This window comes from Pogona vitticeps, chromosome 1 (genome assembly GCF_051106095.1).
Source record: "Pogona vitticeps strain Pit_001003342236 chromosome 1, PviZW2.1, whole genome shotgun sequence".
Classification (NCBI taxonomy): Eukaryota; Metazoa; Chordata; class Lepidosauria; order Squamata; family Agamidae; genus Pogona; species Pogona vitticeps.
In genome coordinates this window covers 74,192,005-74,213,780 of record NC_135783.1, presented here as the reverse complement: position 1 = coordinate 74,213,780, position 21,776 = coordinate 74,192,005, and the positions used below count along the sequence as shown (strand labels likewise).

The 21,776-nt window shown below is 38.1% G+C and overlaps 2 protein-coding genes across 5 annotated transcripts in view; one reads left to right on the top strand and one right to left on the bottom strand.

The window, feature by feature from the left end:
- PLEKHG1 (pleckstrin homology and RhoGEF domain containing G1) overlaps window positions 1–21,776 on the top strand; it is a 164,259-nt gene that overhangs the window by 26,773 nt on the left and 115,710 nt on the right. For all 4 annotated transcript variants that reach the window (XM_020806764.3, XM_072995271.2, XM_078383260.1 and 1 more), the window contains one exon: window positions 16,154–16,228. In XM_020806764.3, coding sequence (XP_020662423.3) covers window positions 16,154–16,228 — 75 coding nt within the window. Of the gene's footprint in view, window positions 1–16,153; window positions 16,229–21,776 lie in introns of those variants that run through there.
- The window catches only part of KATNA1 (katanin catalytic subunit A1), a 450,967-nt gene that overhangs the window by 426,038 nt on the left and 3,153 nt on the right, over window positions 1–21,776 (bottom strand). The window lies entirely within an intron of this gene.

The following is a 21,776-nucleotide window of genomic DNA, read 5'->3' as shown; positions in this document are numbered from 1 at the left end:
ACTTCTAAACATTTTAACTAAAAGGAGATACGTTAGGATTCTCTCATGATGAGTAATGTCGATTCATTATTGCAGAAATGTTACTTTGGGAAGAAAGGTGGGATTTTTAGTGGGTTTTTTTTTAAATGACCTTGATGGTAATGCCATCAATATCACATCACATTATTTGTTATTTGTGAATATCATATTACATGTGAAAACTAATGGCTAACAAGTAATCTATTGCTTTTCACAGTAACATTTCCAAGCTCTGCTTGCTACCTATTCAGAACCCGTTACCGGAATGAATGATTTGCTCAGTTCTATTGTTGCTATTTGAAAGTATCAGCTACTATTGTTATGCTAGTAAAATCTTCCAGCCCCCTTTTGACTTTACAGAATTATACTGTGCAATTTCAATATATATTAAGTATTTGGCTGGAATCTTTTAAAGTGAGTCTTAAAAAGCTGATGCAAAATATTTTAATTTGTTTTTTAAAATAACTACATGTTTAACTATAGAACTATCCTTCTGGAGGGAGAAGTGAAACATCCTTGTGGAAAATTTAAGTTTTCCCCTGACCCTTTGTGAAAGTAAATATTTTCTAATAGCTTTTCTTTTAAAGAACTACTAGAGCATTCAGCCTAATCAAAGGAATGGCATTGTGACTGAGACTGTTAGTTCATTCGGGCCTTTGGTTTGGCTTTCAGGATTATAATAGCATGGGCTGCCTGTGGGAAGAATTAAAAAGTTCACAGAAGAAGCAATGTTTTATTTAATAATAATGTCCCATCAGGTCTATTCTGACTTAGGGTGATGCTTTTCAGGGTTTTCCAGGTAGATAATATTCAGAAGTTTACCATTTCCTTCCTCTGGGTTCGCCAGCTTTTCCAAAGCTACCCAGGCTGGCTCTACTTGTTGGAGGCACAGTGGGGAATGAAACTCCCAACCTCTAGCTCTGCTGCCAGATACTTAAAGCTTTCTCAAGGACCACATATCTCTTTATGAGCCTGCTCAAGTCTTAAGATCTTTGTCTCAGTCCCACAACCTTCACAAGTATGTTTGGTGAGCACTCGGGAGAGGGCATTGTCTTTTGCTGCTCCAAGACTCTGGAACGCCCCAGATAGGCTGGCCCCGTCATCGCTGTCCTTCTGCAAGCAGGCAAAGACTCTTCAGACAAACTTTCCCTGAGTGAATGACCACCAAATGCTTTTTAAAAATGGATTATTGTATCTTACTGCATTGAATGTGTTTTGGTATTGCTTATGTTTTTTTTATATTGCATTCATTGAGCCTTTTAGTATTGTATACTCATTATTATTAGGTTAAATACTGTTTTTTAATTGTTGTAAGCTACCTTGGGTCCTTTTTAAGAAGAAATGCAGGATAAAAAATGTAAATAAATAAATAATAAATAAATTACTGAGTTGCCCAGCCAGCTAATGTTTATTTTATTTGTCAATAATATGTGCTTTTAAAAATTAATTCTGGAAATATTATTCACTCTGAGGAAGGAGTATGTATGAAATATTGGGGAAAATCTTTTCATGACCCTAGCCATTCTCGGAGCCTGAAAAGTGGGAATAAGCAAGTATCCATGAGTTTAAATTTAATGTTTCTCTTATGCCAACAGATTTTGCCTTTTGTATTATATCACCTTTGAATATTTCCCAATCTTACACACTTTTATGTTTATTTTTGCCTCCCACTCAATATTTGAAATTTTCCAATCTTTATAATTAATTATTTTTTTATTTCTAAAATATTTCAGCTCTAGAAATAGCCCCCAAAGGTCATGTATAATCATAAAATCTTAACTAGACTAGAAATTTCTTTAGTAACAAGAGTTCCACAGTAAAGAACATTAAAGTGTGGCATTTTCAGAGACATGTTAGATCTAGCTCATATGTTTCCCATTTGTGGGAAGAGCTAAGCCAACATATCTTAGGTGCACAACTGTGGCCTGGACTGCATAAAGGGGCTTTCAGGATTTATAGTCCCAGTGTTTATATTAACAGTTGTTGTGAGGCAGCTGATGCTCTTGCAGAGCCATAACTAGCAATTTTGGCACCCAAGAAAAGCGGTGCAAAATGCTTCCTCCAGTCAACTTTGTAATTCATGACATGAAGGTAATACAAGAGGTAATTATAGCACTAAATACCTTACTTAGCATCTCATGTTCTCCACAGGGAACCAGCAGCACTGTGAGAGCTAGCAAAACAAATCAAAAGTGTGTTTTATACACACAAGCACACACACATTTTGTCCTCAGTTCACAATTCTACCGTGAGGTTCCAGAAACCATGATCAAACGTGTGGCCAAAGTTGGTAGTTTAAAGCAAGTTCCAAAATGGGAACTACAGAATCTGTTCAGGTTTCAGATTTCACCTGCAACAATGTCGATTAGAATGTCCCAAACAAAAGAGCTGCCAGTCATTTAGTACAGTGCTGCCTCAACTTATTGAACGTCCTGACATATGACCATTTCGAGTTACGACCAGCTGCCGCTGCAAAATTTTGCTTCTATTTGCAGCTGGAGCTTCAAGTTACAACCAGAAAAAAGGCAGGGGGAAAAAGGCAGGGAATTCAAATTGCTAACTGTTGGTAGGCGAAGAGGCTGCTTCTTTGTAGCTCTTTCACCCCAGCAGTTAGAAAATGTGTGATTGGAGGAGGCTTCAGACTGCCTGGTAAGGTGCTGCTTTCTACTTTTTACAACTGTTCCGGGTGGGTTTTGCAGTGTGGTTTGGGTGGGTGGTGGGATTATGTTTCTATGCTGTGATGGATCTTGCAGGGTTTGTTTGTTTTTTGGGGTTCTCCCCCATTTCTAGTGGGTCTTGCAGGGTCTGTTTGCTTTTTGCTTTGCTTTTCTGAAGGTTCTTGTATGGTTTGTTTGCCTTTTGCTTTGCTTTTTTTGCATTTCCGAAGGGTCTTTCATGGGTTTGTTTGCTTTTATTTTTATTTTTCCCTCAGCCAGAACGGATTAATCGCATTTCCGATGAGTCTTGCAGTGTTGTGTGGGGTTTGGTTTTTGTGTGTGTGTGTGTGATTTTTTTTCCTTCGACCTGAACGGATTAATTGCATTTCAGTGCATTCCTATGGGAAATGGTGCTTTGACTTACAACCATTTCGAGTTACGACCGGAGTTCTGGAGCCAATTAAGTTCGTAACTTGAGGCACCACTGTACCTCAGTCTCCTAATATCAAAGCATATGGTTTCTTTTAGGATGGTGATTGTGTTCAAGGACTGCATGGCTTGTGTTGTTGCTGCTGCACTATGGAAAATACCCTGATATTCAACCAGGGCGGTGTATATTTGTACATTTTCTTTCTACATTACATCAAGTCAGTTTTGAGTTACGGTGACCCTTTTCTGGGTACAGACTACAGAAATGGTTACCATTTCCTTCTGGAGGCTCTCTGGGAATGTGCAGGTTCCCCAAGACTATACAGGTTGGTTCATCTCCCAGGAGCCACAGTGGGGAATCAAATTTCCAACCTCCAGCTTTTCAGCCAGATACTTAGCTCACTAAGCTATTCATCCATTTTATCATACCATAAATATTAATTAATGTACATCTAGCACAAAGGCCTTGTTTGCCTTTACTGCTTTAATAGGACCTGGTATACACACCACTTTTCCTGTACAGTATTTGACTTTGGCATCCTGGTCTACTAGCCATCTCCCCTAAAATTCAACTCAAAGGCCTGATCTACTGCTCTCTCTTTCTTGCAGTGGTATGCGAGCATGCCAAACCAATCCCGGAAGTCTGGGGAAGGGGTGTGCCCTCTAAATACCAAACTCTGGGGAATAATCTCAGTTGCCTCACCCTAGTAAAGGGTATCTTGTTCATGCATAGGGAATGTGGAACAGAAAGGCAAAAACCATACCCAACTTTTCTAGAGCTTGGATTTTTTTTCCCATTGGAGTAGTGGCTCCTAACCTTGGGTCCCCATATGTTCTTGGACTACAACTCCTAGAACTCCTGGTCAACTCAGCTAGTGGTGAAGGCTTCTGGCAGTTTTAGTTTTAGTTCTAGACTCAGAGTTGGGAACCAGTGCACTAGAGGTTTCTGGAAAATATTTTCCCAGATTTTATCAAGGCATATGATTTTTCTCACATCTTTTCTATCTAATTAAGAAAGTTTTTTTCCTTAGTGCAAATTTTTGTTAACTTCTAATAATGCTTCAAACTATTTTGTAATATAACCTTATATTTAAGCTGTTGCACAGAGAAAGAGAAAACTTGAGACAAATAAGAATGGCTAAGAAGGAAAGAGACAGTAGCAGGAAGAGCAGTGTCTTTTCAGCGCTAGGCAGTAACACTGCATAATGCTGTACAAAAATGGATCTTGAGATGTTCAGAATCACACTGGGCTAGACTGGGAAGAGTGTGGCCCTCCAGATGTCATCAGGTTGCAGCTTCCATCAGCTGTAGTCAGCATAGCTAATGGTGAGAAATGCTGGGAACTGCAGTTAAAACGAACATCTGGAGGGCACACCCTTGCTCAAGATTCTCAATATGTCAAGCAGCTTCACTGGCTATCAGACCCAGCCAGCTTGACCAGTGGCTACATGATGGGAATTGGGAGTTCAACAGTCTGAAATACTGCAGTTCTTCCCAATTATTACAGATTCTATTCCTGTTCCAAAGAAAAGCGTATTGATTCGATTTTGTACGTGAAAATACTTTATGGCCAAGCTTAAGAACTTGATGGATGTTTGAGAGAAGGTTTCAGCTATATGATATGGAAATGTGGGCTTTAACACAGGCTACTTGGAACAAAAAGAGAAGTGTTTGAAATGTGGGTCTATTGCAGGATTCTAAGAATTTATTGGATTGACTTTTTAGAGCTGTTGCATGCAGTGTCTGTGACTACAGTAGTATCCACTCTCTGGTAGGGGAGGAACAGAAAGAAGGAGAATAGTGTCCTGAGGGTAGGGTGAATATTGGGGCTGCCAAATGGAGGATTTGCCAGTACAGTATTAGGGCTGGCAAGCTGACTCCTATTGTGACTAGTACAACTGTATTCTCTTAGATAAACACCCTCAAGGCAACAAAACATGTAAGCCACAGTAAGAAACACTGGTGGGTGGCGTGTACCTCTGCCAGGAATCCAGTGTGCCCCTGTAAAGCCTTTTCAGGCCCACTGATCTGCCAACACCACCAAAGCATAGACCCAAAAGTACAACTCATGGGGGCATAGGAAGGATATGGTGGACTGGCCTTCAGAACTTGAGAATTTCCCATCACTGCTGTAAACCATTGGTTCATTTAGGTGCCACCTATATTAGACTTCCAACTTGTTCATTCTTTGAAGAAACAGGTGACAAACCTATCCCTTAGACTAACTGATTCAATTCTGGCCTATTGTCAGGCAGGAAGTTGGTGATTTGGGTTTTCTGTTTATTCTTCCTTCTAATACCTGTTGAAACAATATTTCTGCATTAAAATTATAACTTATTAATATTATTTTCATTGGCAGTCAGTGCTTATTGATCTTTGTAAAAACATCAGCAACTTTGAAAATTTAGAGTTCTCATTGTGGTATAATGAATATAAAGTCTGGCCTCTGTATTTGAGAGAGCATATGTTTGGGACATAAATAGATTAAATGTGCAGAACATTGGTGGTATAAATTATATACGTTTGTCCTCTTTCTTTTTGAAGCTCATACTCATTAGGTGGAAAAAATAGTCTGGAAGTTAGCAGAAAGTATGGGATAAATCCAGTTGCTAGTCTCAACTGAAGTAGACCCATTGAACAAATGAGACTTTTAAAATCAACTGTTTTGCATTTTGCATTGATTTTAGGGAGCTCTGTAATTGAGGTTAACAATTGGATTTAGTCTTCAGTGTTCATACTAATTTTTTGTACTGGAAATTTGAACTATTTTCAAAGTTACATTTAGTTGATTTGAAATGGAAGCATGCATGCATTTTAACCCACCATGTTTGGGAAATGGAGATCATTTCAACTTAGTAGATGATTAGAGGCTTCTACATGAGAAAAGCTTGAAAAAAATGACAGTTCTTGGCAGAATAGCAACCTTCTATGTTATAGTTCATCGCTGCGGCTGTTAGCAGGCTGCAGATTCAGCAGAAAAATTTCCACAAGCCACAATTACTATGGAGACTGAGCTCTGTAGGTTACAGTCTCTCTCTGCTGTCTTTCTTCTGAAGCTTGCTGTTGTGGAAAGAAGCATGTGCTGTGCTGAAGTTCTGCAAAGAACCCAAACTCTTTTCACCCTGATTTTCCATAACGAGAAAAAATGAATGCACAGGTAAAGAAGGTTTTTTTGCTGCAAAACAGAAGGGTATATGTTGAGCTCCTGAAAATGGTCAGTTGCCATCATATCTGTGTTGTCAGTCTTAACTTTGTACTTTCGTTTTTTTGTTTCTTTTTTTTTAACCTTTAGTACATATTTCATTTGTCTGTTCTGTTTGTCTTTCTGTAGATGACTTTTGCATCATAAGAAAGGGGGTTTAAAAATACACTATTATTTAATATGTTTATGTTGATGCTTGTCTTTCACCCCCTTAAGAAGCAGAAGTTTTTGCTATTTTCTAATCAAAGAGGGAACAATATCTGAATGAAATGAGGCTTTTCCTACATATGGTTATGGCAATATAATATGATCTCACCTCCCTGGTTATAATGCTTCCCCCCATATGGATCATTGGCTCAGACCCACACTGTTCCTGATGATTGAGTTTTAACTGCACTGTTGTGCACATGAGTCATCATGTTTAAAGGGGACCTACCCTGAAGTGCTTTGGCAAGACTATATGGAGTGTTTATTAATATAGTATTGCATTACATAATGTGTTCACACTTGTCTATTGCTGTGTTAAATGCGACTTTGTTCAGTTAGGGTTGCATAGAAGTAAACTAATTTGGAGACTTTTCTAGAGAACACCTATTCTGTGTTTATATACCCCTTAAGGAAAATGTCAGTGTGTCATGTGCTAACAATACTGACAATATGAGCCCTTAGCATTCCTGGCAATAAGGAAGCTGTCAACTTTTACAGTAGAGCAATTTGAACTGGATACTAGAAGGTCACTTATTAATTCTGTCCCTAATTGTCTAATGTCTAATGATAAATGTCCTGATCACCCTAGGCAGTAACAGACATCTCAAGCACTTTTAATTGACATGAAATACCTGTTAATGAAGCTACCTATGGAGCTCATTCCGTCGCATGGATACGATCTTACGACTGCTGGTCTTCTGACCTAGCAGCACAGAGGCTTCTGCGGTTTAACTCGCAGCACCACCACATCCCTGATATGTGTAGTAGCCCTTGTTAAATCATTTCTGTCTTTTGGAGTAGAATATTAAAGTTAATGTCTGCACATATGTATGAGAAATGGGCCCTTTGAGGGAGAAAGAAGCCTCTACTTTCTGAGAATGGATGCCTTTACCCCATTAAAAATGGGTGGGGTGTCAAAGGTTGCCTGGCTATTATAAAAGGGGGTGATGACTTTTAAGAAGTTGGGTAACACAATTCTAAACAGTCAAAGAATGTGGAGCAAGTGGGGTTTTTTGACCCAGGACACCCAAATTTAGAGGATGCTGAATTCTAAAGGTGAATCTGCCAGCATGTAGAAAATAAATGGCAACATTGCCTAGCCATGTTCACTTCCTTTTTTAAAAAAAGCTAAACCTTTCTTTTAGGGAAGATACTACATTGTTTTTCTCCTTTTTTTCATGGGATAGGATGCATCCTAATGCCTTTGGGCAGAGGGGGTGGAATAGATGACCTCAGTTCCAAAAGGGCTTGTTATGGCCCTTACCCTGAATAGGCTATGTAAAATGCATGTTGCTCAGCATAAAGCAGTAAGATCAAATAAAGCAATAATTTTTGGGAAAAAATCCTATTTATATTGTATTTATTTTCTCACATTCTTTAATGAAAGGTTTAATATTAAGGACAGGATGATCTACTGCATGTAGACCTGAGATACTCTCAGATACTAAGGGATCTGAGATATCTGAGATACTAACAGAGATACTGAGCTTGCATTTCAGGCTGATACCTTGACAAATATCTGCTCTATGTGTTATATAATGGTGACATACAAGGTATGTGTAGACATTAGAGATGAAGGTATTTCACACAGGTGGAGATAACGAGGGTTTGGCCCCCTGGGGCCAGACCATCCACTCACCATTCTGCTGCTGACACGGGCTACGGGTTCCGTTCCTATTGCTCCGGAGCTCGCGATGGATTAGCCACTCTTCGACCTGGCAGAGAGACTTGTCATCCCGCCTCCTGCCAGGAGTGGCTAATCCACTGTGAGCTCTGGAGCAATAGGAAGGGAGCATGGAGCCCGCGGCAGCAGCAGAATGGTGAATGGACTGTCTGGCCCCAGGGGAGCTGAATCCTCTCTATCTCCTCCTGTAGGGGGTATTTGTATACAGATGTGAATACCCCCATCTCTAGTAGACATCATGAAGCAGAAAATGTTCTGGAAAAGGTGGAATGTTTGCATAACCCACAGCCTCTTATCACTGTTTTTTCCTCACATTCATGGAAATGATCTACATTGAGGCTGTTAATACATTGATTTTACATGTAACACCTTTAGGTAAGTGCAATTATGGCTTCACAAGGACTTTTCCCATCAAGGCAATGTGTACCCCACTGTTCCTTCCCATATGTTCTGTTTCCTAATGGCAGAAGAGAGCCAAGGAAATATACACTAAGAGCGCCAGTTCTTAAAACTAGTTTGGAATTAGATGTGCATAAGGATCAGTGCACAATACTTTTTTGAGAACATGACTGAGTGTCACCATGACCTGACTGATATTTATCCCCTAAAATCTTTTGTCCAACAGCTATGAGTCATTCTATTCTTTGTGTAATGTAGAAGCACTCCAGTAACAATCATCTATCTGCCAAGCCTTGTCTGATGTGGTTTTATGTTATCAGTGGGGTAAAATCTCAGCAATTAAACAGTAGATAATAGTTTAGGGCATTGTTTCTTCAAGTGCCTTTTGACAAAAAGAGGCACAGCTGCAAAATGTGGTGAACTCAGACTGAAGCCCTGAGTATTTCCCTCCACTTCCCCCTTTAAAAACAAAAATATGCCTGAGGAATGAGAGTCACAGTAGTTTACAGTACTTTAAAGAGAAATTAAACTGGTTTATAAGTCAGGTCCAGTTTCTTTTCTGTGTATACTACTTTTATCCCACTGTGATGTTGCTTCTGGTCAAACACGTTTTTAGGGTCACTCCAGCACGGATTTTGGAATTTGTTTTGTATTATTACATTTACTCCTGCTTTTGCTTATGCTCATCATGGTTTACAGTTAATACTGTAGTTGGAATTTTATTGATACAGTAAGTAAATACATAGTCCTTCTGCAATCCTCACTGTGTTTGTCATCATGATGGCAATGGGAGCAAAGTGGCAGGTGAGATCATTTTGCATGTTGGAGCTGAGAGGAAACAAGGTATGCAGACTAGGCATCGAGAAGTCTTTAAGTACTGTACAATGGAGCCTTCATACTTTGTTTTCTCTTTCACAACTAAGGATATGGAGCTACATGCACTTGAAAACTAGTCTTTAGATCTGGTACATTTTAGGACTGAGATGTTACTTTTTTTCCCTTGGGCTAGAATCTTGTGCTTATTTAACTAGGAGAAAGACCACTAAAATTTGTGTCTGATTCCGACAGTTAAACCAGATATTCCATTAAAAATGTAGTATCCAACTGTGAGATTTCTATTTTTTATGCATAAGCGAATGTACAGTATATAAATCCAGATTGGCCCCTCTGTATGCAAGATGAGGATGATTAACCTTACCCACAGCCAGTTTTTTAAAGCAGATTTGGCCTGTGAATTTCAGCAAATATGTTTAAGATAGTATTTGCTATGTCTGTGTCCCCCAGTCCAGTTCCACAGCTAGATGCCTTGGGGTGGATGAATCAAAAGATGGGAAGGCCAGTCCTTAGAAATCTGTTGTCAAGTCTTTGCCTCATATTATTATTCATGGTACATTTCACAATCTGTCCTGAATTATCAGTTGCATATTTGTTAGAACTTTCAAATAAAACAGTGCAAAGAACCATAGAATTATTGCACTGAAAAGGGTCCTGGCCTATAAGGTCATCAAGTGCAACCCCCTGCTCAGTGCAGGAATCCAAATCAAAACAGATCTAACAGATGGTTGTCCCAATTTTCTGTTGAATGCCTCCAACGATGGAGCAGACCAGGGCTGCTGCACTGCCAACAGTGGAGCTATATATATATAGGGAAGGATTGGGTGCCTCTTAAATCTTGCAGTTTTCCACTGCTGCCTTAAAAGATCTAGGTGTTAAACATCTATATGCTATTTAATTTCTGGTTTGGCTCTTCCGGTGTACCCTCCTTGAAACTATGTAGTATGTTTGGTGTAAATGAGAATTTCTTGCTGAGAAAATTCTGTGGAAGCGTCCAGAGGTGTGTGTAGTTTTTATTTGTAGTTTGCTAATTCTTTCACTTACCTTTTGTGTACTTGTACTACAAAACTGAATACATCAAGCCTAAAATGGTGTGTGGTGAGGACTCCCTCTAGTGACAAAGCCCTGTGTCTTTGTAACTTGCTGGTCACTGAACACTGACTGCACATATTTGTGTGTGATGTGTTGAACCCAGGTCTCATTCAGATGGCTGTTCATTTTCTGTAGCTATGCATCTACTCTCAATTATCAGCAAATACCAACATGTCATATATTACACATACTGTAATTGCCATTGTATGATTATCTTTGAAAAATTATGGTGATGTTGGAGAAGTATTTTTAGACTGGAAAGATCCAACTTAGATTGAGAATATAATGAACTGAATTACAACACTCTTTCAATATAAAATGCCAATGTCTTTGAAAAATGTCACTCTATTATGTGCTAATTATAGACTGCTAGTTCCTTTATGCCTGACATTTCCTTATGTATGCCTTCATAATGTTGATAATGATCCACCATAATTATTTTCCTAACTATGTGAACCTACTGAAGATTGGTCATAATTTACTTAAAACTCTAACAAAATAATAGTGTAACCAGCAGTGGTTATTTCCAATAAATGACTAGACTCATTAATGATTGTGATACGCAGAGATGAGAAAGTTGCTAGGAAAGCTGGCATTAATGGATAAGCCAACAGTGGAGATCAGAGATGTAAAAGCTGGCTGCTCTTCTAATTAGTTTTCCCAAACTTAGTTTTCATTTAAAGATTATAACAGCTGTAAAATATATCCTTGTTCTATAATCCTTTGAAAATATGCTCTCTGATCTCTATTAGACTTTGGTCATTTGCTTGTAACCTTCAGGTGCAGATTAGCACTCTGCTTCACGTTTTTTCTTTTTTTATTATTTAGTTTTTTAAAAAAATATTTTATATTTTTTTATTTTGCATCTTTGGTGCTTTGTAAACTTTCACAATGAAATAAAAATTTAAAAATGGTTTTAAAATACCCAAAAGAAATGATAACAAGATTTCATAAGAAGCTGTTTTACACACAGGCAGACCATTGATCCAGTAAGCCTATTATTGTCCTCTTTCCCTTGCTTTTTGCTAGATTTGTTAGATTATGTTGGCCACGCTGGTTGGAGATGATGTGAGTTCTAGTTATAGTCCATATCAGGAGGGTATCTTGTAAAAAAGGTAAAGGTAAAGGTTCCCCTTGACATTTTTTTAGTCCAGTTGTGTCCGACTCTAGGGGGCGGTGCTCATCCCGCTTTTCAAGCCATAGAGCCAGCACCTGTCCGAAGACAATTTCCATTGTCACGTGGCCAGCGTGACTAGGGAACGCCATTTTACCTTCCCACTGAGATGGTACCTATTTATGTACTCGCATTTACATGCTTTCAAACTGCTAGGTTGGCGAGGAGCTGGGACAAAGCGACAGGAGCTCACTCCGTCGCGTGGATTCGATCTTACGACTGCTGGTCTTCTGACCCTGCAGCACAGGCTTCTGCAGTTTAGCCCACAGCGCCACCATGTCCCTTGTATCTTGTAGGGAAAGGCTGTTGTGCCATGACTATCAGGAACATTCCATGCATTTAGACAGCAGTCTTTCCCAGCCGTAGCTGGAAATGTGAGGGAATGAACCTGGGATTTGTACCTCCCAAAATATGCTCCACTACTGAGCAGCACCTGTTCTTCCCTTGGGCAGAATCCAGAGTTGTGCAACTGGACATCTACCTCTGTTCTTAGGCAGCCCCACTCCAACTTCCAGAGAAAATGCTGAAAATGTGTTGAGAGCTGCAAAGAAAGTATTCTTCCCACCCTTCTAAAACATTGGTCCCCAGATGTTCTTGCACTAAAACAGCGGATCACAGTATTAAAATAGACTAGAAGGAGTCAATTGATTATCTTTAACTTTAACTTTTTCATCTTTAAAAATATACATTTGTATAGTTGCCTGGCATTAGTAGCAGATACTGGAAATATGAAACTAAGGATGGTAATTTACATTAATTATACTTCTTCCTAGAGCTTGTGTGAAAGATTCAATTTCAGGACCCTCTACTGCATCACCCCAGACTTCTTGGTCCATTCTTTCCCTCTGACCCTATCTCCTGTTTGGACAGACTTGTCTTCATTCTCTCCTTTTTCCTCTTTTCTCACTGCTTCTAAGCCTCTTTTTATAGTCCAAGCTCCCATATGTCTCCTCCACCACATGGTTGCTCTTCCTTTTCCAGTCTTTTCCCAGTTCCTGGACTTTTACTACCTTCTATTGTTCTTGTCCTTTGTGGTGTCTCAGATTCTTCCCTTGGACGTTATACATTAGTATAGTTTCTCCCAGGGCTGTCAGGGACCTTGTAGTGGGAAATTTAGCGGGTCCCAGGGGAAGATGAGATGGTCCACTGATGGGGGCCTTGTGGGCCATTGCCACCATTCCTACAGCTAGGTAAAGTTTTTTTTTTTTAATTACAGCTTGGAAAAGTATGTTTTTGGATTACATAAAGTCAATGGGGAAATGTTTTCAGAATCCAATTCTTTCCACTTAAATGAACAGCAAACATTTTAGTGGCAGAGAAGGAGCTAAATTAATGCATCCACAGCTTGTCTGCACAATAAGATTCTGAAAGGTATAGATTGGTCTATCTATTTAAGGTTTTAAAGAAATCACATTACAGTAGTTGTGTTGCAAATGCTTCTGGTAATACAATACTTTTATAGCCATCTTGTACTCTGGCAGGCAAAGATTAATTTAAGTTTAAGCAAAGTGCCTCTTGACATTCTTTTCACGTCTCTCTAAAATTAGTCATGGGATATTGGCAAGAGTGAGGATGATGTTCTAAGGTTTCATTAAATTCAGTAGGCTACTTAATAGAAAACCCGTACAAATTCAGCTTTCTCAGTTTATAGCTAAAAATGCAAAAATGATTGCTGACAGTATAATCCTCTGTATTTTAAATCAGAAATAGATTTCAGTGGGACTTGTTCCCCAGAGAGTATGCCGCTTTAATCTTCCTCTGTGGTTTGGGTAACGGCTGAGATATAAATCCATTTAAAAGAACAGAAGCTATGAAATAAATCTAGCATGCCTACATTGGATGAAGGTCCTGTCAGCAGCTTAAGGACACCAGTTGTGCTTTCAATAGTGAAGATTAAGAAACACAGAATATGTGGCCCTCCTGACTATTTACATCAGCCAGCAGTAAAGGCAACATTTTATTTTTAAAATTATTATTATTATTATTATTATTATAAACTACAACATAAAATACATAAACCAAAATATAAATCAATTGTGTTCCCCGCCACTCTAGTCAGGACCTCTTGCAGTAGTCTTCTTCTTCCATTGTCTTTCTTCTTCTTCTCCAGAACTGCATTGATTCCTGATTTGGAACTTTCCCTTTTCCTTTTGTTAGCACATGTTCAATAAATTTGCCCCATATATCATAACATTATTTTTTTATCTCTCCTTTCTTGACCTTTAAATTACAAGTTAATTTATCATTTATAGCAATATTCCATATTCCATTTATACCGTTCTACCATTTGAAATTCAAGTTTTGATTTCCAGTTCCTGGGTATTATTAATCTGGCAGCTGTTAATTAATTGGTAATCAACTCTTCAGTCATCATATCATATTCCACATTTACAAATATTGATAACAAAGCTATCTCAGGATTAAATTCTACATCCCTTTCACATATATCAGTTAATTCCTTAAAGATTAATTTCCCAAATTTTTGTACTTTTTCATATTCCCACCACATATGAAAGTATGTACCAATTTCCTTCTCATATTTCCAACAGACATTCAGATAATTAGCGTTAATTTTATTCAATTTTATCTGTGTCAAATACCATCTTAAACTTAGTTTTAAAAATTTTCTTTTATTCTCACCAACGTAAATCGCAAAACCTTCATTTTCCATATTTTCATCCATTCTTCACCATTTATTCTTTTTCCCAAATATTGTTCTCACGCTAGCTTCAATCCTTCATTCTCGATCTCTTCTTCTTCTAAATCTAGCAGGAGTCTATAAATTTTACTTACTACACCCTTCACTGACTCATTTATCTGAATATATTCATATGATAATAGAAATTGTTCATACTTTGTACATTCTTTACCTTTGTTATACTTTTTGCCCATTCATTAGTCCATCTTCTAATTGCATATCATTCAATCATGATATATTCTTATTTTGAAAATTTTGTTTCATTTGATCTTTTGATCTCATTTTATCCAACCAATCTTTTAATCCACTCACTTTTTGTTCTTTAAATAATTCTAAATAGACTTTCATATTGGCAGGAAAATTCTCTATTTCAGCCACTAATCTTAATGGATTAACATAATTTGTTTACAAAAGGAATTCATTCCGCGAGTAGCACTGTCTTGCGAAATTTTCATCTTGCAAAAAGCAGTTTCCTATAGGAATGCATTGCTATGAAAAGTGGAGCCACCACTGTTGCAACATGTGAGCAGCTACTGTATATATTATTTTGTCATTGTTATGCAGAGGACCATACCCTGTGACATTTTAAGGGCCCACACTTTTGTCTCAGCTTTGGATCCTGAAATCTAAAGGAATGGGAAATGGAAGATATGGCAACCCTGGTTTCTGTGCACTTTTCTGCTTCCAACATTACCTTAGAATGCTTGCTTGTATCACAAAAAGGCTTCATGAAGGCTAATACTGAGGACAAGATTTCCAGTTTACAGTGGGGCTTGCAAGCCATCTCTGATCAGTTGAAATCTGAAGATAAATCTTTGTTTTTCCTTTTTATCTTGTTCTGAATTAGAGCTTCAGAGGTATTGTTAAGGACATTACCATATTTTTTGCTGCATAAGACACACTTCCCCCCCAAAAGTGGGGGGGAGTGTGTGCATCTTATGGAGCAAATATACTTCTGCAAGGGCTCCCTCCGATGTTGGGGGAAAGCCCTTGGACCTCCTCGGGGTTGGATCGCAGTGGCGGGGGACCCCCAGGAGGTCTCCAGGGGCTTCCTCCAAGCCATTGGATTCTTCCTGGGGGTCACCCTCTGCCGTGATTGGACCCACAGGAGTTGTTCAAGGACTTTCCCCTGATATCAGAGGGAGCCGTTGCAGACCTCCGAAGGCAAAAAGGCAAGGGAAAAGGACAGAATCTCCTGTCATTTCCCCCTGCCTTTTTGCCTTCAATGTATTGTATTTTTAACTCCATAATTACGTGGGTCTTATGGTCAGGTGTGTCTTATGGAGCGAAAAATACGGTAATTATAAATTCATGGATTATTGTCATGTGCTAGCAAGTCATTTCCAAATGAAGGCAACTATATGAATTAAATGACCTTAAAGGAAGTTTAGCAGTTGCTAATCAGACTTTTCTTTTTTTAAAAAAAGCATACTGTAAGAAAATATTTACACTCTTAAAGCATTTCTGTCCCTTAAATGAACCAAACACTGATTTTTCTAGTCATTTAACTTGTTGTGACTTTATTTAAGATTTCTGCTGTATAATTTTTTTTTTTGCATCTTCTTTGCACTACTTTGTGTTGATTTCTTAACTATATTGCTTGGCTGCCAATGCAAATGATATTACTGTATTCATGTTTTAGAAGATGAGGAGTGCATGAAATTGTTTGTAATCATATCCTAAACTTATAGAAAAGTATTTTTCTGCTCAAATGTACTGCCCCGGTAAGAGAATCATTTCCTTTCTTTATGTCCCTCAGGTTTCACTGAACTGGTCTCTTCTGAGATGCCAGATAAAACACTAGAGGGTAAAGAAACCTTATCCAGGAATGAAGGTCAGTATTGTTTGCCTCTTGAGAAATCTTCTTCTTTCATTTTCTCAGAATAAATATGTTGGAAAGATAATATTGCCTGTCATTTTTGTGAATGTGGCTCTTGAATCATACTACAGTATTTGTTTCCTAATCCTTTTAGATGTGATTTCTTAGAATGCTTATATACAATTTTAAAAATGTGTGTAGAAGATGAGATGATTCTATTAATGTTTGGTTTGTTATGGAAATTTTTGGTTCCTGTTAACTGAGTCAATTCCTTGTTTAATTCCATTGAGTTGACTCACTAAATAATTACTCATTCAATGGGTGTACTCTAGTGCAACTTAATATGCTAAGTGACAGTATTTTAGCGATTGAATCCAAGTGAGGCTTATGCTCAGTATGTGGATGTAGGATTATGGTTTTATTACCAGTGCAGACAGTTGACATTATGTTTGATAGACATATTTTTTCATGCTTCAAATATGGATTTTGAAAAATTGACACATTAATGTAACTAAAACTAGAATTACATGTTAAACTTACCAGTATGTGAAATGCTTATATAATACATTCTATGTTCATCTGTTACTTCAATAGCACTATTGTTTACTCTTAGAAACGTGCCTCATAACACTCATTCCTGAATCATCCTCCATATTTATATTTTGACATAAATGGGATGTATGTGGGGGAAATTGCATATACACAAAGGAAAACAAATATTGATTCTTCAGATCTCTCCAGAACACAGATCTTTCTACAACTTTCCTTCCTCTTTCTTGAATGAGCACCCATTCACTTTAGTTTATTTCTCATTGTAGACCAAAACTGAAGGCTCTTTCATGTCATTTTAGTATTGTGTGACTCACTGAATTTTATTTTATTTGATTGATTGATTGATTGATTGGTTGATTGATTGATTGATTGATTGATTGATTGATTGATTGATTGATTGATTGATTTCTATCCCACTCATCCAGACCAAAGGTCTACTCTGGGCAGTTTACAAATGTAAAAACAATAAAACCAAAAAACATGTATTATATGGTGAAAGTATAAGAAATTAAGGTTCATGAAAGGTTCATATACTAAGCTTTTTCCATTGAGCAACTAGTTGATATCCTTTCCAAAATAAAGCCATTTGTTCTAGAAATATATTAGCCATTGCATAGTATTTTGCATTAAATAAGAATGTGATGTCTCTTTTACCTAGAAAAATAGAAAACCCACAGCATATGAAAAAGCTTTCAGAGAAGAATGGAAGCACATCTATTTAAATGCTATATTGACATTTCTGTAGATCTGGCAAAGTGATATCCATTAACTTTATTTAACTTTTGCGTGATAGCATTAGCAAAACAACAACAACAACAAACCAAACCACTTTGCTCCTCTTGCTTCTGTCATTATCATTTTGTGGAAATATTCCAAGGAAGGCTCAAGAGGACATCCGATGTTCTTACAGCATTTTAATTTCAGTAACATTATCCTTTTTGTAATGCACAAATGTGCCATTAAACCTACAAAGAAAAACAATGATAACATTTCAGCGATCAGCTGTATGAGTGCAGGTGAGGATCCTCAGTATCCCATGGTTCAGTTCTTCCTACTGTATTTCTCTGTCCGTATCCCTATCTATTGCTATCAATAGATAGCTGTGTTGCAATCATTAGTTTGCCATGAATGCTTTTCTTTACAACACAGCAGTCTGTTCAAGAATGTGTTTATGGGGTGCAGAGGTGGGGAGAGATGGAATTTGGATTTCTCTGCCTTTTTTCCAATATTTGCAAAATACATTTTTATTGGCCACAGTCCTGTTGTAGAACTCTGCCTGTGCAATGGAAATTACATAATTATCATCATCAGCAGAAAAGACTTCTGTTTTTTTAAGGTGGACATTGGTCACATGCAATGAGACATAGTTTTGTACATCCAGAATTAAAAACGGAAGTCTTTAATTAGCCACAATCTTTCACAGACAAGGATGATATTCCCATGTACAGTTGGAGCCCACCCAACAGGATTTTGGCCATTTTGGCATCAGAATAAGAGTTTTCCTTTAAAAAAATGCAACAGTGAATTCAGGGGAGTCTGATACTTGTACAGGTGTACTGATGCTTTCCAGCATTCTACCATTTCTCTCTATGGTGATGAACTGAGATGAAGGGCTGCAAGCTCATACAGCTGAAACAAAGCTGAGAAGATACAAGATGCATAGCTGGGAGAACTATTGTTATCACTTTCCACTATGAAATACTGCTCAAGTATTTCTTAAAAGAGTAAAAGAGATAAAACTACAGTTAGCTAAAACCTTGTTGAGATTTGAGCTTGCTTGTTCCTGCTCCTCATTTGGACTAGCTGCAAGGAAAAGATTGGAAGCTTTCTTATTCATATCAATTAACTGCAACTTGTGTTATTTGACCCCCATAAACTGTGGTTGTTATCAGTGGAAACAGTCTCGTAATTACTTTACTGAAACAGTCCTTGACTTGAGAGCCTCTGATGAATGGGCAGATTGTTTATTCTTCTTTGTCTTCTTCCACCAAGCCTCTTCTGTCAACAAAAATGACCTGTAATTATTACTGGTTTACTTTATCTCAACAAAGTCAAAGTTACTGGTCTGCACATGAGGAATATATCGACATTTTTGAGAGATCTAAATATATTATTGCATGTACTTAGAAACCCACTCACTTTTGCAGAGAGCTGTTCTTTTGATCTTCATTAGAACAAAGGTGGGATCATGGATAAAACTGCAAAAGTAGATTTACTGTTATGCAGTTTAGCACTGACTTGTCTTTTTTATTTTATTTTATTTTAAATATTTTATTTTTAACATAGGGTAACAGGAAGGAAAAAGGGATTGAGGTTAAGAGGAAGAGGAGAAACAATGACATACTAACATCCATTCTATACATATTGCCATATCAAAATTCAAAATTGTTCTTTTTTACTGTTTTCTGCCTTCCAGATTTAAGTTCTCATTTTGATGCATGTTCTTTAAGCAATGTCTGAAGACTCAAACCATTTGTAGAATAAGTCCCATCTTTCAGTTGCCTTTTGTAGAGGACAGTCCTTCATCACTTCTGATAAAATGTCCATTTCCACTGTTTCCCGTATCGTCTCTATAAGATCTTCTTGTTTCGGTACCGTCGGACTTTTCCAATTCTTGGCATAAAAAATTCTAGCTGCAGTGACTATGTATATAACTATATACTTCTTGCCTTATCTATGTTATCAGGTATCATACTCAATAAAAACAGTTCTGGGGTTAATGGAACATTACAAAGCAATATGTGTTGCAGCACAGCATGTACTCTTTTCTAATACTGTTTCACTACTCTGCATGACCACCACATATGATGATAGCTTCCCACATGTGCTTCACATTTCCAACATACATTTGATACATATATATACATCTTCAACAATTTTTCTGGGGTCATATGACACCAGTAAAACATCTTAGCATTGACTTGTCTTAATCTAACCAATCTAACTTTCAGTTTTTCTATTTACTTGGATCTATCTGTTTAAAATGGTCAGAAGACTGCTTCAAGTGTTGTTGTTGTTTAGTCGTTTAGTTGTGTCCGACTCTTCGTGACCCCATGGACCAGAGCACGCCAGGCAGGCCCTCCTATCTTCCACTGCCTCCCGGAGGTCTGTCAGTATCATGTTGGTTGCTTCGCAGACACTGTCCAGCCATCTCATCCTCGGTCGTCCCCTTCTCCTCTTGCCGTCACACTTTCCTAACATCAAGGTCTTTTCCAAGGAGTCTTCTCTTCTCATCAGATGGCCAAAGTACTGGAGCCTCAGCTTCAGGATCTGTCCTTCCAGTGAGCACTCAGGGTTGATTTCCTTTAGAATTGATAGGTTTGTTCTCCTTTCAGTCCAGGGGACTCTCAAGAGCCTCCTCCAGCACCACCGAAGGCATCAATTCTTCGGCGGTCTGCTTTGTTTATGGTCCAGCTCTCACATCCATACATCACAACAGGAAAAACCATAGCTTTGACTATTCAAGTAGAGAGTCTGAAATTGCTTCTACATAGATCGGCGTAAAACACAAGAGCTTAGAAAAGTTAGTTGCTCTGTACTTTAGGAGCCCCCAGTCAGCATGGTCTGTTGTCATGTTGGCTGGGTAATTCTGAGAATTTTATCTAAAAAAAAATTATCCAAGCTCAGGTTCACCATCTTGACTGACTCTAATCTTCATATTCAAAGCTTTGTTTTCTCTAGCAACTCTATAAAGGCTAGAAGCATTGCATCTTCATTTCTTAAATGGCAGAAATATTTCTAGCATTTCACCAGAAGCCTACAAGAGAGTCAAAAGGGTGGATGGGAATTACTTGCTATCCAGAAGTTTAAATTGTGGGTGATTTCTGCCTGTGCTGGTACCCAGTGTGGTGTAGTGGCTAGAGTGGTGGGCTAGGACTCAAGAAACCTCGGTTTGAATCCCTGCTCAGCCATAGAAATTCACCGGGGTGGAAACACTGGTAAAACCACGTCTCAAATGTCTCACTTATCTTGAAGACCCTGCTAGAGTCATTGTAAGTCAGATGCAGCTTGAAGGTACATAACACATGTAACTTCTGTCCATAGTTAAAAGGTGATAGCAAGTTTTATAGCCATGGCAATTTAAGCAGCATATGGTAGGTGCAAAATCAAAAATGGTTTTAAATGAGAATCCAGTTCTACGTAGCATACACAATCAATTTATGACATACTCCTTTACAGGAAACCTTTTTGCAGCTTGACCTCCTTTTCTAGTTTCTGTTTGAGTAGTAGCTCCTATTATAGCAGGAAATCCTGACCTGCTTTCCTTGTATGAGTTGTCAGCAAGCTGTTTCCTGCCCAGCTGGCTGGTTTGTGGAATATAGTAAAGTAGAAAGCTATTATTTTTCTTCTGGTAAGGCCAAAAGGCTTTTCATGTTATTTTGAAAAATGTTTTTCTGATTTTCCAAGGCATCTGGGTAAAAGCATAATTTTAGTCTATTTTTCGTGCCTCTTCCAGAACAACTGTAAGAGGCAGATTTATTTGTTTGCTAACTGTTTGTATTCTTAATCACTGTTTTTTTTTTTAAATCTGGAATCATATCTTTCCTTTCTTTAGGTCACAACACATTTTGTAGATTATTGCAAACATAGAATAAAATTCTCATGTACATGAAAACGTTTGCCACACTTTATTTATGTATTATTTATTTGTCTAATTCATAGGCCACCTTTCTCCCAATTCAAGTTGGCTGAATGTAAAAATATATATTAAATGATTTAAAGTACTGTATTTAAAGGCTAACGTAACCACACAAGAAAGTGCATTCCACAACTTGGGACCAGCCACAGAGAAGGTCTTCTCTCATGTCCCTATCAAACATGCCTGAGATGGGAAGAGAACCAAGAGGAGGGCCTCCTCTGAACATCTTAAAGGCTGGGAAGGCTCTCATGAGGAGACCACAGTTCTTCAGATAGCCCAGACCCAAAACCATATAGAAGACCTGGGCAAAGTGCGGCCCTTCAGATGTTCCTGAACTGCAAATCCCAACATTCCTCACTGTGTGCGCTAGGC